Raw genomic sequence first — 17,499 nt, 5'->3', positions numbered from 1 at the left:
GCCATAGACCACTCAGTAAAGGCTGTGTTCTCACTTTACCATCATTGACTCTATAAAAGTGTGGGCCTCGCTGGCTAAGCAAAGCTCTTCTTCCTTACTTAATTTTTAAAATTTTTATTTGTGTTACTGAACATAGAATCTGTCAATAATGAAGACTGACTATATTTAACCCTCGTAAAAAATTTTGTCATCACATAGGCTACAAGCTCCTAGAAGGCCTCAGCTGTGCTTTCGTCATTGTTCAGTCTCCCTGTCCCCCCAGTCTCCAGTCCCCTGCACTACAGCCACGTTCAGAAGGAGCTCAGCAGCCTTTTTACCAAACGGCCAGGGGAGCAGAACTTTGGGGTCCCCTGCTAGATTTTGCTATACTTCAGGCTGACTTAGAACTCACTATGTAGCCCAGGCTGGCCTCAAACTCCCAGCAATCCTCCTGCCTCACCCTCCGAAGTGCTGGGACTCTGGGTGTGCACCATTGTGCCCACATTCCCTGCTGCTTTTTATAGTGGCTCCACATGCTGCTTCCTGGAGCTGTTGACAGCAGACTGCGCAGGACGTAGAACCTTTGCCCCTCAGATAAATAATACCCCAAAGTGTCTGTTAGCAAGGCTTTTGCTTGCTTTCTTATGTGTAAGGGGGGGACAGGAATGTTAAAGATCAAACACACCGCCTTGGGCATCAAGCTAAATCCCCAGCCCCCTAAATGTGACCTTTCTGAGGACAAGGGCTAGTGTGCTTTCAGTAAAACCCAAGTGCCTGGTATTCTTAATAAGCCTTGGTTGACAAAGACCAAGTCTAAATGTATGGGATGCGACCTCACTTTCATCTCTTTCTTTCCTTCTACCCCATTGGCTTTCCTCAGTTTAACAGGCGCCATCACTGCCGGCGCTGTGGGCGGCTCGTGTGTGGTTCCTGCTCCACTAAGAAAATGGTGGTGGAAGGCTGCCGAGAAAACCCTACACGTGTCTGTGACCAGTGCTACAGTTACTACAACAAAGAGTAAGTGTCCTGCTGCAGGATTGGCACTGTCATGGACCACCACCACCACCTCCTGAGGTCCTAACACTTCTAGCTCTCCCATTGTGCGGTGTTTTGAACATGTTATGCTCACAGAAGTGTTTCGTTTCCCATGAACACTGCAGTGCTGTTTACTGTACCGCGAAACGCTTCTAAAATGACTGGCCTTGTGAGAGAGACTTGTAAGATGGGAAGTAGGGATGAGAAAGAAGCAGTCAGAGTGCTTAGAAGCCGTTCTTTCCCAAATCCAGACACTTGAATCCTCAGCCCTCCTACCCCCTGAGGTCACAATCTCGCCTTGCCACCTCTCCTATTCCCTGACCATGTGCCTTTATGTGGCTCCAGCCAGACTCAGAATGACATGTGCACACCTGTGCAATGTTTCGGCTCATTTGCTTTAGCTCTGTACTGGGTAGTCATCGTAGACAGGCCCTTACACTTTCCTGTACATGGTTCACCTCCAGGTGAATGTTCAGAAATGGCCCCTCCCTCCAGCAAGGCAGATGGGTGAAGATGAAGCTTTGTGAGTCATGGTTGCTTGCATCTTTTTTCTGCTGTTTCTCAGTGTGAGTGTCAAGTTTAAGGCTCCTTAGGGCACCTGGGGAAAATCAGCTGTGCAAAGGGAATATGACTTTAGACTCTCATGTTTTATTTTATTCAGCAGACTTAACTAGATTCTATATTCTACTTACTGGTATTTTTGGTCATATATGCCATACTGAGTATTGACTGCGTAGGGATGAAGGCATGCCACAAGCAATGTACAGCTCCTGAAACCCTAACATACCGCTCTCTGCCTTCCCTCGTCAGCTGTAGGACAGGATCACCCACACACCATCCTGATGGGATTTAAAGTGAGCAGTCAGTATTGATGGGGAGTCTAATTAGCTGTCCTCTGCAATAGTTACGTCACCCTCATGGAACCCCCATTTTACTAGGGAGACAGCCAGTATACATATCACAAGGTGACTGGGTGAGTGTAGTGGGGACAGTACACACAGATTGGCCCAAGAGGCGAGCGAGTTTCCTGGCAGTGACTCCACAAGACAAGTCTTAGAGAATGAGCAGCTAGGAGAAAAGACAACTAAAAAGGAATAACACGGAAAAAGAAAAATTCTGCCCAGAGGTTGGAATAGCACAGCAAAGGCAGAATCAGGAGAAAACTTGATCATTCTAGGAGCTGTGAGTGGGTAGGTGACAGGCTAGAGTTCTAACCAGTGGACACTGGACTTAAAGCTGGCAGCAGAATCCACTGGCACAAGACCTGGCCTTGCTCCCTGGCGCCAAGGATGAGGGTAGGCCAGCATGTTCCTTAAACTTAGCCCTTGACGAGAGCTGGTGGCGAAGCCATGGGACCTTCACGGCTGGAGGACAGGTGGCGGGTGAGAAGAGATCGCTAAGGAGGCAGTGGGCCAGATCTCAGGGGCCTGTCCACTGGACTGTGAGGAATGCTTTCAACCCGAGCAGCTTCTGAAGAACTCTTAAATGGGAGCAGAATGTGACCAGGTTTGAAGGTTTGAAATTTTGTCTCAGCCACAAGTAGAGTCAAGAGGAGTTACTGCAGAATCACGGCAAAGTTATTACAGGTGCCAGTGAGCAATGACGAGAGACATGGGGACATTTAAATGGACATGAACAAGATAGAACAGACAGAGCACAGTAAGAAACGGTCATGGCCAGTGAGGTAGAGAAAGTTATGTGTGATTAATTCCCTGACTGCCTTAGGTAGGGTCTTATTGCTGTGAAGAGACGCCATGACTTCAGCAACTCCTATAAAGGAGAACAGTTCATTGGGGCTGGCTTACAGTTCAGAAGATAAGTCCGTCATCATCATGGTAGGAAGGATGGCGGCATACGTAGGAGGGATACGTGGCGCTGGAGAAGAAGCTCAGGGTGCTACATCTATATTTACAGGCAGCAGGAAGAGACTGAGACACACTGGGCGTGGCTTGCACTTCTGAAGCTCCTAAGCCCACCCCCAGTTACACACTTTCTCCAACAACACCACACCTGCTCCACCAAGGCCACACCTCCCAGGAGTGCCAGTCCCTGTGAGCCTATGGGGCCATTTTCATTCAAGCCACCATACTGATCATTGACTAATAGAGCAAATGTCAGTGTCATTCACTAAGCTCAAAACAGAGAAGCAATGGCTGAGGCATTTTGTTTTTCTTTGTCTGTTTCTAGCACCCCAGAGGAGAGCCCATGCCAGTCAGAAGGTAAGGCCTAATCACATTCTCCATGCCTCTGTTGTCAATGCACCAATTGCAACTGATAGCCATGTGGCAACTCAGCCCAGTTGGTTTACCAAAGAAAGATCTTGCCTTTTTTTTTTTTTTTTTTAAGATTTATTTATTTATTTATTTATTTATTTATTTATTTATTTATTTATTTATGTACACCTGCAGGCCAGAAGAGGGCATCAGATCACATTATTGATGGTTGTGAGCTACCATGTGGTTGCTGGGAACTGAACTTAAGATTTTTGGAAGAGCAGACAGTGCTCTTAACCTCTGAGCCATCTCTCCAGACTGATCTTGCCTTTTCTATTAGCCTGTCTCCCTCAGTATTCTTCACATCAGCCTTTACCTCGGCCCACTAGCTTCTAACACTGGGAAGGCCAACAACTGATGACTTCGGTGCTTATCTTTTAGTAGGTGGCTCCATCCACCGCCACCCCAGCTCCCTCCTCCGTTGCCCTGCCCTTCTCTTGGATAATCACCGTTAGCAAGTTTGGCCAATATCTTTTTCCACAGCAGGTTAGTTTTTGGAGTATCCAGGGGCTGGGCCATGTCTTTCAAGGTTTCTTGTGCGAAGCATCATAGTCAACACACACGCACTGTGACATTTATCCCAGACTTATGCCTGGGGAAGAGGACTTGAGGTACCACTGGAGTTTCCTAAAGAAAATCAAAGGAAAATGGAGAGGGTGCTAGGAAGATGGCTTAATAGCTAAGAATGCTCAGTGCTCTCGCTGAAGACCGAGGTTTGGTTCCCAACACCCAAGTTCAGTGATTCGTGGCTGTCTGAACTCATAATTCCAGGAGATCTGATGCCCCCTCTGGCCTCTGCAGGCACACATATAAACAAGAAAATAAATATTTAAAAAAGAAAAGGGGCCAAGGAGAAAGAAAGGAAGCCTCAGACAGCAGGCAGGTACCTACTTGTGACACACCAGCATGCCGGACTGCTTGACTGGACAGTGACTAACATGAGTGACAAGTCTCTTCTCAGTTCCAGACAGCTCTAAGAGTGAAAGCCCTTCCTATTCAGCTGTGGTGAGAGTCCCCAAAGCAACTGAGGTGGAATGGATCTTGAGTCTAAATGAGGAAGAAAATGAGCTGGTGCGGAGTGAATTTTACTATGAGCAGGTACTAACAACAAAATGTTACGATCAATTGAGTTCCCTTATGATGCCTAACAGTCTAACAGGAAGTACAGAAGTTGGTGGCTAAGCCTGGTCCTTGTTTGCTTACCATACAATTATATGAGAGCTGAAACAAGGAACCAACTAGGTAGAAGATGAGGTGCATCTCTGGAAGTGGACAAGAAGAAACCAGGGTGAGGGTAAGAGGTGATAAACAGAAATTGGAGATTGCAAGGGGAATGAGGGTAGGGGGCTGATAGAGCACAAAATTCAACTGTTTGGGACTGGGGAGATGGCTCAGTGGGTAGGAAATGCTTTCTGGGAAAGCATGAGGACATGAGTTTGGATCCCCTCCCCAGCATCCACAAAAAAACAAAAACAAAAGGACAGCAACATGTGCGTATAGAGCCCCAGCACTGAGGAGGCAAAGGCAGGCAGGTCCCTGGAGCTTGCTGGCTAGCAGAGTTCTAGCTGAAGCAACAAGTTCCAGGTGCAGCCTGACTCAAAAAAAAAAAAAAAAAAAAAAAAAAAAATGAGGTGGAGAGCAATTCAGAAGGGTACCCAATATCAAGCTCTGGCCTCGACATACACATGCACACACAAGTGCATGCAAACCTTCACACACATGCATGAACACAACACACATACACACACACTATCTGAGCAGAGGCAGGTGTCAGAAATCACAGGACATAATTAGGGCATCAGAAGTAAGGAGTAACATGATAAAATTGAGAAATACTATTTATAGATAAAACTATGACTTCTACAGTGAGAAATAACTTTGATAGGTGTGGGCACCTAAGTGTGCTGTGGGAGTGTTGATTTGGCAGCAGCATGTTCAGGGCTTATAGCAGTGACTTCCACTAAGTGAGTGACAGATATAATAATCTAAGCCACTAATAAGATTCATTGCAGTTGTGGGACAGAAGACCAGAAAAAGGAGGCCACTTGTGGATATTGTCAAGCAGCAGGGAGTGAGTTCCTAGATAGCCAGGGTAATGTAGAGAGACAATGTCTGAAAAAAACAAAACAAAACATAAAAAGGGGCAGGAACCGTGGACATAATTGTCCTCTTCCCACAGTGTGACAAAACCCTAGCAGCCAGAGCTCCGGCACTGAGCCTTGGAGCATCTGTGGCTAGCTCTGCTTCTGCTTTGCTGTGGTCTCCAGTCTTTGGAGTAGGGATAATGATTTCCACCATAGAGCTGCATTGGAAAAATGCCCCGACGCTGAGCTTGCTGTCTTTGTCTCTCTTCCCCGCCATGATCAGGCCCCCAGCGCCTCCCTGTGCATTGCCATCCTGAACCTGCACCGAGACAGCATCGCCTGCGGCCACCAGCTGATTGAGCACTGCTGCAGGCTGTCCAAGGGCCTCACCAACCCCGAGGTGGATGCCGGCCTCCTCATAGACATCATGAGGCAGCTGCTCTTCAGTGCCAAGATGATGTTCGTCAAGGCTGGCCAAAGCCAGGACTTGGCTCTGTGTGATAGGTACGTCTTTTACACAGTGACAGGTTTGTTTTTAAGCCTTATTCATTATTTACGTGTCCAGTGTATAGCCTACATGTACACTTGCATGCCAGAAGAGGGCACCAGATCTCACTGTAGAGGGGTGTAAGCCACCATGTGGTTGCTGGGAATTGGCCCCAAAGTTCTTAAAAATAGATTGTGTTCATTTGCTTTCTATGACTATGATAAAACAGCATGACTGAAAGCAATTCTGAGAGGAAAAGGCTTATTCAGCATACAATTCCACATCACAGTCCACCATAGAAGGGAGTCAGGGCAGGAGCCTGGAGGCAGAAGCTGAAGCAGAGGCCATGGAGGACCACTGCTGAGTGCCCTGCTCCTCGTGGCTTGCTCATCCTTTCCACCTGTCCAGGGGTGGTCCCTCCCCCAGTGAGCTGGGCCCATGCACATCAGTTATTAATCAAGAAAAGAACCTATGAACTTGCCTAGGTCCAGCTTTTGTGAAATTGACATCAAACTCACTAGCACATAGTTTCCCTAGTTATCTCTTGTCCCTCAGCAAGGAAAGACCTTAGCTACTTACTCTGCCATTAAAATCATTTAGGGAGGTACCTTTAGTGTCTGTGGAACTCTCTAGTTTTTTAAAAGAAATGTGACCAGTGATTAACCTTACCCAGAACCCACCCCAACTTGACTGTGACCTCTGGGACTTGTGGATAATGGGTCTATAAAAACAATTTGGGGACCCATTTGAAGAAAACTGAATCCCATAAGTCCTCTGGCTTCTACACACATGCCATAGCACCCCCACAGAATAAATAAATATATGTGTTTTTTTAATTGGGGGAGCAATGGGCTCCCGTATTGCCTAGGAATATGAGTCATCTTGTGGAAATGAGGAAGACTGACTGGTGATTAGGCCTCCATTCTCCCTCAGATTCCTGCACAACCTGCTCTGACTCCATCCATTAGCTTGACAATGAAAACACCTAATTCCTTGCTTATCCACCCAGATGAGTGACTCATGAAGTGTACGCCAGTCCCTACCCGCTTTTGGGAGTGCAGAACAGAATGTGCTGTGAAACATAAACGCCTCCCTCCGTCATTCACTCAGAGCACATGTTGGCTCCGTCACTTCTTAACATTCTAACCCCTGATACGTCTGCTAACCCCAATGATCCTCCTGAGGGTGGCAGAGATCTAGGAAGCCTTGACTTCAATAGGTTCTTACCCCTGCAAGCCATCATGGGCTTCCTGGACAGTTTACAGCCCTGATTTCAAATCAAACCTTCCCCCACCCTCCCACCCCCTCACTCACATACACTTTATGATGACTGCATGTCATTCTATCCATGCGAGAGGACTCGTCGCTGCTGCATATTGCTGTACAAATCAGAATGTTCTGTCTTTAACTGTGACGCCTTCTGATGGATAAACAGTTGAAATGAATATATTTCAAAACAAACAAAGACACATCATCTAGTTCAAATGTTAAGAGTTATATTATAGCTTCGAATCTGATTTAACTCACTATCCTTTCTCCTACCCTGTCCGCACCAGGTTAAGAATCATTAAAGGCATGGAATCCAGGGGAAGTCCTAAGCAGACGGGTCAGGAGCCACAGGGGTTTTTGCCGTAGTTATTAGACAGACCCCAGGAACCATGGACGTGAGCTTGCCACATCAGGCAGAATGGTCTGGCCCTCTAGGCTCTGCCTTAATAAGGTTTTCTCAGTCCTCTGGTGTCAGGAGTAAGATTGCCACAGGGGTAAGGAGTAAGATAAGGAAGACTGTTCTGAGCACCCAGAGGATGTGAAGGCCACAGACTAGACTAAAAGGGCCAAGGGGCCCCTGTCGGGTACCACCGCCAGGAAACGTAATGGAGAAACCACTGTACTGACCAGGGATGTGGGTTATTCGGGGGTTTTGTTTTGTTAAGAATTGTTTTTATTTTATTTTGTATGTATGAGTATTTTGTCTGTGCGTGTATGCCACATGTGTGCCTGGTGCCCACAGAAGCCAGAAGATGGTATCAGGTCTCCTGGAACTTAGGGTACAGGTGGTTGTGAACCATCATCATGTGGGTGCTGAGAACCAAACCCAGGTCCCCTGGAAAAGCAACCAGTGCTCTTAACCGGTGAGCACCTCTCCAGCCCGAGTCAGTGACTTATGTTCTGTACTCTCTTGCAGCCAAGCAGGGTCCCAAAGAACAAAAGCAAATGGGTGGCTTGTGAGCTCCAGCGTTTAACACAGAGGCCCTGTCTCAGAAACCCCATCATCCCTACTCCTGCGCAAACACAAGCTAACATCCTGTGACTGCTACAAAAGTTCTAGATATTATCGTAAGGTTTCTCACTTGACACATTTCACCTTACCCTTCAGACTTTCTGCTTTATGTCCACTTACCACATGCGTAAGCTGAGGCAGGACTCAGCACTGTGAAGCTGGAGGCGGGGTTAAGAGTCTGACTCTAGAACCTTCACTCAGCGTACCTATGCTCTGTTATCTCTCAATTCCCATGACAACACTTAGCACTGAAAATGAAATAGGAACCCCTGAAGCAACAAGTACCCCAAAACTCAGAGCAGCCTCATTTGCAGCGCCTCTCTCTCCCTGTAGTTACATCAGCAAGGTGGATGTCCTGCACATTCTGGTCGCTGCTGCCTACCGCCATGTGCCATCTCTAGATCAGCTCTTGCAGCCACCTGCAGTAACCAGGCTGAGGAACCAGCTCCTGGAAGCTGAGTACTACCAACTGGGCGTTGAGGTGAGGCAAAGATAAAGCGTCCTTCTACCCCACTGTCAGGAGTGAGTGAGCGGCCTTTGCCTCATCATGGAAACAGGCCTCACCATCTCTCCGTTGTCCTGAGCGTGGATGCATCCAGGCCACAACCAGCTTGCCAGTGTCAGAGTTACAGCATGTGGCGGTGGGCAGGCGGTCGGGGCAAAGGAACGGGCCTTGGGAAGACCCTCAGACCTGAACGTAGACACTTCTCACAGATGAAGCAATTTTTCCTCCAGGTCTCTACAAAGACTGGGCTTGATTCCACAGGAGCATGGCATGCCTGGGGTATGGCCTGCCTCAAAGCGGGAAACCTCACTGCTGCAAGGGAGAAGTTCAGCCGCTGCCTGAAGCCTCCTTTGGACCTCAATCAATTGAGTCATGGCTCAAGGCTAGTCCAGGACGTGGTTGAGTACCTGGAGTCCACAGTGAGACCTCTTGTTTCCTCGGTAAGAGCAAAGCAGGCAGCGAGCCCCATCCAGGAAGAGGCTAGGAGCAGGAAGGATCAAGGCAGAAGGCTAGCTTAATTCAGTTAATAGTGTAGTTGGCCTCAGAGGCTGCTCACCTGATGGTTGGTTGTTATTTCTAGTATGTGTATTTAGATAAGTGACTCCATGGTTAGATAAGTAACACAAAGTCAGTTTTTTTTAAAAAGAAACTATAAAAGGTATTTAAAAAATGAAAATCACATGCCCAGATTAGTTTTAATATTCAATTTTTTTTTTTTTTTTTTTTTTTTTTTTGGTTTTTCGAGACAGGGTCTCTCTGTGTTAGCCTTGGCTGTCCTGGACTCACTTTGTAGACCAGGCTGGCCTCGAACTCACAGCAATCTGCCTGCCTCTGCCTCCCGAGTGCTGGGATTAAAGGCATGCGCCACCACGCCTGGCCCCAATTTGGTTTTTTTAATATGCGTTTTTTCATTTTGTGGATTGAGTGTATTATAGTGTATTCATTCTGTGCATTGAGTGTATTACAATGTATTCATGTGTGTGCATGTGTACGCACCCATGCATGCATGTGTGGAGGCCACAGGTCATTGCCGGCCGTCTTCTTCTGTCACTCTTTACATTTTGTTTTATATTGGTTTCGAACCTGTGTCTGTATATGAACCACACATTGATGGATGTCAGAGGCCACCTTGCAAGAGTCAGCCCTTTCCTCCTAGCAGTGGCCTCCCAGGATCAAATTCCTAGGTCAGGTTGGTTTCAGTGTCTGTACTGGCTAAGCCATCTTGGCACACCCCACTTTTTTTTCAGAACAGGGTCACTGGAGCTCACTGTTTCCAGTAGATCACTCTTCAGTTAGCCCCTACCCGCCCCCCTCAGAATCTGCCTGTCCAAATGCTGGCTTACAGATACACACCCGCACACCAACATTTACATGGGTGCTGAGGTCTACAGACTTGCACGGCCAGCACTTTGACCTCCGAGCGCTCTCCCAGCCCCTGGTTTCATTTTGTTTAATCCACAACAGCCTTGAACTCACGATCCTCCTGCTTCAGCCTTGTGTACCCTGGCAAGCCTGGCTCGTGTTGGGATTTGTTGAGAACCAGGCACAGTGACGCAGGCCTGCATTCCCAGCTGCTCGGAAGCTGAGAGGGCTTGGAAGAGGGAGAAAACTTCTTTTTTGTTGTTGGTCTTTTGTTTTTTTCAAGACAAGGTTTCTCTGTGTAGCCTCGGCTGTCCTAGACTCACTTTGTAGGCCAGGCTGGCCTCGAACTCACAGAGAATCACCTGCCTCTGCCTCCCTGAGTGCTGGGATTAAAGGCGTGTGCCACCACCACTCAGTTTCTCTCACGTTCTCTTTTCCTGCCAGCAAGACGACAGTTACTTTGCCACCCTGAAGGAACTGAAAGTCACCCTCCGAACCCAGAGCCTCTCCCTGGAGGCCGTTCCTGACGGGAAGATCATGAGCAGCGCCTACTACCAAGAGTGTCTCTTCTACCTGCACAACTACAGCACCAACCTGGCCATCAGCAGCTTCTACATGAGGCACAACTGCCTCCGTGAAGCCCTGCTGCACCTGCGCAACAAGGTGACACACTCCCGACAGTCCACTGGCAGTGACCTCCTCCATCTCTTCATAGGCTTAACTCAGTGGCCAGCTGGGAGATCATTTCCAGCAGAATCAGGTCAAACTGAAGGGCTTTGTCTCCACAGTCGTCCGCTGAGGGCGGCAAGTCTTAGCTTAGGTCCCAAATATCCCTCCTGACCAGCAAATTCATGTTATCTCCCAAAGCATGGAGGTAAGCTGCTTATCTGATTAACTGAGTGGAAGCTGACGACAGCACTGGCCTTGTTTTGCAGTTGACTAAGCCAGGCAGGAAGGCTTCTCTAATGTCTCCATCATCAGCTAGTCTTGAACTTTTTAAGAGCCTGGCCCTTATCCTCAAGCAACTAGAGGTGCAGAAAAGAAAATATACTGAAAATGACACTTGAGCACCTGGAGTGCTATGTGTCCCTTTCCCTGTCACACTGCCTTCCATGGGAGCATCCTAAACATGACACCCTCGTGCTATTCCACTCCCCAGATTGCCCTCATGAATCACTAAAGTGAAGGCCAACTCCTTAGCATGCAGCTGGACCTCAAGATCTGTCTCCCATATTTCTGATTTTTTTCACCACAAATGCTATTGATACTCCATATTTCAGACTCACCAAAATGTTAACATTATTATCCTTGTTAGTCTTCATTGACTGTTCTGTCTATCTAGAATGCCCTGCCCCTCTTTGTTGACTCTTGTTTTTAAACTGTATTTTATTTGGGGTATTGTAGCCCTACCTTCCTTCTACCAACCCCTTAACCTTGGATATGAGAGAGAGCATAAGTGGGGAGATGGGGCACAGACCCTTTTAATTCTCTTCCTGCCTATTTGGGGTCAATTGTGTTCTTTGGAGGCAATACCAATCTCCACCAACAACAAACACAGCAAGCAGTCTCCTCCAGGCTGCTGCATTGATTCCCAACCCATCACACAGTCCATCTCTGGTCTTTCCAAACTGCAACATGTCACACACCACCACCACATACCACCCTTTCTCTCTCCAGGCTCCCCTGTTTATCTTCCTTAGAGTCCCAGACCACACCTCTCTCTGTGCCACACGAGGCAGACCATTACCAGCTGACAAAGACCATACCCGTACAAGACAATTATTAGGCAAACTAAAGGCCAAACTAAAATCCCACACTTGGGATTAAAACAAAAACATATTTACATAACATAAGTGAGTTTACAAAGAAACCAAAACTTCCATTACAATTTCTTGTTTTCTTGGAGAAACTCTGTTCATCCTTTCAGGCTTAACAGGAGTTAAGCATCCACAGAACAGGAGCATACACTAAAGAAGCAGCGTCAGACTTATTTCTGTGAGTTCAAGCCCAGCCTTGTCTGTATTTCAAGTTCCAGGAAAGCCAGGGCTATGTAGAGAGGATGAGGAAGAACATGGAAGCAGAGAAGGGGGTAGAAGAGGTTGAAGGAAGGGAAGAGAAGGGGGAAACAGAAGAGCGGGGTTTTACAGTATTACATGGACTTCCCCAAGGAGGTGGTCTCTAAGTAAACGGCTGAAAGATAGAAGGACAACTGGAGGAATTGTGGTCCAGGCAGAGGAAGTAACAAAGACAAAGGTCAGGGTGGCTGAAGCTTGGAGAGACAGAGACAGGTTAGTAGCAGATACAATCTGGAAGGCAATAGCTAAACCATGTAGTATCTGCAGACATTGTGAGAGCCTGGGCCTTATAGTGAATGAGAAACAAGGTCACCAGATAATGGCGAGCACAAGAATAGCTTCATGTGACTCATGTGTCAACAAAACTGATTTGTTGGCTTTGTTCAGAAGATTAGGAGTGGGAGGTGGTAGACCATGGAAAAGGCTATTGTAGTAATCCAGGTGAGTGTGACGGTGTGGGTCAGCACGTGAGTGTGAGTATGTTTCAGTGGCAGAACTTGCTAAAGAATTCTATGTCAGAGTTTGAGGAGAAAAATGGCCCTGAAGCTCTTGGCCTGAGCTACTAGAAGAGTGGTATTGGGTGTGAGAAAGAGGCGTGTGTGGGAGGAGCCAGTTCCATGGAGCAATCAGGATTGCCGTTTTTAGTGTGTTGAATGTGTTAGCTTTGCAGGAAGACATGATGAAAGGTGGCTGGGTTCCACGGGAGACACAGTTTTGGAGGTCCAGAGGGAAGAGCAGGCTGGAGATGGAGGTGTGGCTATTGTCAGCACACAGCATGGAGAGCCATGAGCCTGGAAAAATCACTAGGAAAACAGAGATAGAGAAGGAGTCCTATGGGGATGAGAGGAACCTGGTGAGGAAACAGGGTGGCTAGAGATGCAGAGAAAACACTGAGAGGCTGGCTTCTAGTATCCTGGAAGCAAATAAAGAATTTTTTCTACTCAATTAAAAGTGAAAATTTTAAGCTTAAAGGTTTTCAAAGAGGAGGAAGTCATCATCTGTCAAAAGCTGCTAGTCCTGAGAGGACAGCGAATCGGCCTTCTAGCATTTGAGAGGTGCTTGATTGGGCCCCAACACCACAGAGAATGATACAGACAGAATTAACAGTGTAGGGCTCCTCGTTTGCTGACGTGCAGCGGCAAATGTGATGTTACGCGGGTCCGAGAGAAAACCCTGGGGGAGGAGGAAGAGCCCATGAGTGTGGCGAGCCATGCGAGGAAGGGGTAGAGTGGGGTTCTCAGAGGGACCTGTGGCGCAAAGGCTAGGAAGTACTGCCCTAGGAGGATACTGAAGTTCAAAGCAAATCGTAAACTGTGCCAGAACCAACCCTGACCCTTCACACATCTTACCTTACTCTGCTCCAGGAAAGTCCTCCAGAAGTCTTCATAGAAGGCATTTTCCAGCCGAGCTATAAAAGCGGGAAGCTCCACACTTTGGAAAACTTATTGGAATCCATTGATCCAACCTTGGAGAGCTGGGGAACGTACCTGATCGCCGCCTGCCAGCATCTGCAGAAGAAGAACTACTACCACGTGCTGTATGAGCTGCAGCAGTTTATGAAGGTGAGAGCTGCGCATGCTCCCGTCCACTCCTGCCACTGGCGCTGTGTCGTGCAGCAGACGCTGGGTAGGATGAGGGGACAGGACCGTCACTTGATCCCTGACCTTGGTATCTGACCTAGAGCAAGCCCACCAGGCTCTCTAACGTTGTTAATTATTTGGGCTTTCATCCTACATTGAGAGCCAAACTTTAATCTCGTCTGTAATAGCGTTCTTCCACATTGAGAAAGTGTGGGGCCGGACAGGTGTGTGAGCCGTTAAGAGAGCTGCCTGCTCCTCTGGAGGATCCACGTTCAATTCCCAGCACCCACATGGTGACTCAGAACCATCCGGGACTCCAGTACCTAGAGATCTGATGATCTCTTCTGACCTCCGCAGGCACCAGGAAAAATACTCAAGCATAAAATAAAATTAAAATAATTTTTAAAAAAGAATTCAAGGAATATAAAAGGTTTAAAAAGAAGAAGATACAGAATCATAAGGAACAATGTTCCAGAAAGGTAGTGTCTTTAGAAGAAAATGAATGAAAGTAGAAGGGCCGAGAGTTTCCCCTATCTGTCTGAGGCTTCTCAGTACTGTAATCTCAAAGAAATTAGATCATCTAATGCCAAAATAAGACCGAATCTATACTTAATGAAAAACCGGACGGATCTTCCTTGAGACTTCTACAGGGTGAAATAACATCCAACCCAAGGGCTTAGCTGATGGTTCACTGTAGGGTCTTGGGACCATGAAATTACTGGCGTAAAATGCCAGCTCAGCTGGTGATAGAGTAGGTAGGCACGGGCACTTGTCAGAGAAGAGATGATCTGGGATGGAGGCTTCCCAGGTCAGAACCTGAAGGCCTGCTGTTTCAGGAGACTCAGATTAGAATTCTCATGACACCCACCCTCCACCATCTCTGATCTCTCCTAACCTAAACACTTGTTTCCAATCCTAGGACCAAGTCCGGGCTGCTATGACTTGTATTTGGTTCTTCAGTCACAAAGCAAAGTCCTACACAGAGCTGGGAGAGAAGCTTTCATGGTTGCTTAAGGCCAAGGACCACCTGAAGATCTACCTCCAAGAAACATCCCGCAGCTCTGGAAGGAAGAAAACCACCTTCTTCCGGAAGAAGATGACTGCGGCTGATGTGTCCAGGTATTGCAAGGCTGGGAAGATGCTCAGTGCAGGCGGGAACTGAGGCTGAGTGTCACTGGAAATGGAGAGGCATCGTCCTGGACGACAGTGTCTGCTTACAACCTGGAAAGCACCTGAGGTGCTTGTAGGAAGGGAATTGTGGTCCCATGCTACAGCCCACATTCCATACCATGAGCTTTCTTTTTTCTTTTATGTTTGTTAGCCCCTCTATTTAGAACACACTATGTAAAGTAACCACTCAGCATGGCAGTCCATGCTGAGGCAGGAGGATTGTGACTTTGAGAGCCTAAGCTAAGCTAATTTGTTGTCTTCCTAGACTCAGTCACTAAACCTCTTCTGTGTCTGGTTCCCGCCCATTTGTCCTCTAGTATGAGCTGTGGGGCAGGGCTCAAGCCTCCCTCCTCACTCTGGTACCTGCCACATAGGTACTCAGTAGATATTTGTTCATCCAGTGCTGGAATTTTGTCCAGCCCCACAGTGTACCCTAACTATCGTTTGTCTGTGGGCGACCCTAGGTCTTTGTCCAGCTCCACAGAATACCCTAACTATTGTGTGTCTGTGGATGCTGTAGGTCCTTTGTCCAGCCCCACAGTGCACCCTAACTGCTATGTGCCTGTGGGTGGCCCTAGGTCTTTCATTTTTGTCTAATTGTAGCCATTTCGGGGATATTTCAAGCCTCTTCCCTTCATGTCATTTCTTTGGTCTTTCATTACTATTTTCTCATGAACCAATCACCCAGCCCCAGACACCCCCCTCCTGAGAGCCTCATGAGGCTGGGCCATGCCTGTCCTATCCCCATAGGCACATGAATACAGTTCAGCTACAGATGGAAGTGACCAGATTCTTGCATCGGTATGAAAGCGCTGGGACCTCTCAAATCACCACTTTGCCTCTGCCGACACTTTTTGGAAATAACCACATGAAAACGGAGGTTGCCTGCAAGGTACATGTAGTGTTTCTCCTCTGGCAGACTGCTAATAGCTTTCAGAATGCTTATTGCAGTTGGAATTACCTGGTTATGTCTGTTGTTGGCTTGATGGCATCCTCCACACTGTAACGTGAGCCTTGGGCTGGAGTAGAACCCATTTGGTTCACTTATATCTCTGGTACCCAGATGCTTAGTAAAGTCTCAACATCTGTTTAATAACTGAATAAGTGGATTGGGTGTGTTGGCTCATATCTGTAATGCCAGCACTGGGGATGCAGAGGTAGGAGAATGACTGCAAGTTCTAAGCCAGCCAGGGCTATGTAGGGAGACCCTGTCTCCACAAAAAACTTATGGATTATCATGATGATGATGGTGGTGGTGGTGGTGGTGATGATAAAATAGGAACTCTAATTTTTATTTTTATTTTTATTGAGAAGCTATTTGAATAACTATGACTCCTGTAAGCACATCTTTCTCCCTCTCTATCCAGGTTATGCTGGGAGGGAAAAATGTGGAAGATGGTTTTGGAATTGCATTCCGTGTTCTCCAGGTATGACGTATTAGTCAAGAGTATGCCAAGGGAACCCGTGGCTGACATTTCTTGGAAAGATTATTCTTTACAAAACCTCTTATCCCAAGAAGAGCAGATTTACATGTGCTTTGGGGGCTGGGGGGTGGGGATCAGAACTGATACAGAACTGGGTCAGAGGCCAGGCTCTATGTCATTAGCCAAAAGCCAACCTTAGCCTCTCAATGATATCAAGGATCCCACGTAGGACACTCCCTACAACTGGCTCACTGCAGAAACAGCACTCATCTTCCCAGGAGAGGATGTCTAGGAGGAGCCAGGATACCTCTCCGGAGCCCTGTGGCATAAGGGCTAGCCTAAACTAGGTTTAAGGTGTTGATGTGACAAGTTTCAGCAAGTGAGTCTTTTGACAATCTGTTTTGTCAGGTGGACAGTTCTTAACAGACAAACACCAGCTCCATACACTATTTCCCAGAGAAACATGAGAGAGAATTGGTCTTAAGAATTAAGTAGAATGTCTTTGAAAGTCCATGGAGGCCAGGCAAGGTGGAACACCCTGAAATCTCAGTGTTTGCGAAGTAGAGGCAGGAAAACCAGGCATTCAAGACCAGCCTTGAAAAGAAAGCCCATGGATGCAAGTAGGGTGTACCATTTCCTGTGCTGACAGAGATAAATGTTTGCCTGACTCCAAAGAGAACCTTTGTTGCCTTTGCAGAATTGTTATACTTGTGGTCCCTGGTGTGACCGCAGTCCTTCCCACTGTGGGCGTCCCCTGCTGACCTAGTCTATCGTCCCACATTCTGTCCTAGGACTTCCAGCTGGACGCTGCTGCTACCTACTGCCGAGCTGCCAGGCAGCTGGTCGAGAGGGAAAAATACGGGGAGATCCGACAGCTGCTCAAATGTGTCAGTGAGTCAGGCATGGCAGCCAAAAGTGACAGTGACACTATCCTTCTCAACTGCCTGGAAGCCTTCAAGAGAATCCCGCCCCAGGTACGCTCACTCCTGGATCCCTCGGTTCCTCTGTCGGCTTCGCTGTTACCCCATCTGCACCTAAGGCCTCACTTTTACCCACCTCCCCCTTTGTCGTTCATGGCTATGACTTCTGTATCCAGAGGTGTTCCTCGGCATCCTCTTGTTTAGCACCATGTGTACCTGGAAATGTCTGTGTTCTGATGAGACAGAGATCAGAGTGAGCCTTTGAAGCTTACTGCCTGCAAAATGGCTCCCTACGATGTGCTTGTGGGGTGAACAGGACCACAT

The 17,499-nt window shown here is 47.5% G+C and overlaps 1 protein-coding gene across 1 annotated transcript in view; it reads left to right on the top strand.

The window, feature by feature from the left end:
• Zfyve26 (zinc finger FYVE-type containing 26) overlaps positions 1–17,499 on the top strand; it is a 62,860-nt gene that overhangs the window by 41,108 nt on the left and 4,253 nt on the right. The window contains exons 29-40 of the mRNA XM_051148375.1: positions 860–996; positions 3,202–3,233; positions 4,249–4,385; positions 5,655–5,875; positions 8,473–8,620; positions 8,875–9,084; positions 10,451–10,669; positions 13,446–13,643; positions 14,581–14,780; positions 15,582–15,723; positions 16,199–16,258; positions 17,047–17,229. Coding sequence (XP_051004332.1) covers positions 860–996; positions 3,202–3,233; positions 4,249–4,385; positions 5,655–5,875; positions 8,473–8,620; positions 8,875–9,084; positions 10,451–10,669; positions 13,446–13,643; positions 14,581–14,780; positions 15,582–15,723; positions 16,199–16,258; positions 17,047–17,229 — 1,887 coding nt within the window. The remainder of the gene's footprint in view (positions 1–859; positions 997–3,201; positions 3,234–4,248; positions 4,386–5,654; positions 5,876–8,472; positions 8,621–8,874; positions 9,085–10,450; positions 10,670–13,445; positions 13,644–14,580; positions 14,781–15,581; positions 15,724–16,198; positions 16,259–17,046; positions 17,230–17,499) is intronic.

The sequence above is a fragment of the Acomys russatus genome, chromosome 1 (assembly GCF_903995435.1).
Source record: "Acomys russatus chromosome 1, mAcoRus1.1, whole genome shotgun sequence".
Taxonomy (NCBI): Eukaryota; Metazoa; Chordata; class Mammalia; order Rodentia; family Muridae; genus Acomys; species Acomys russatus.
This window is presented reverse-complemented; position numbering and strand designations above follow the sequence as displayed.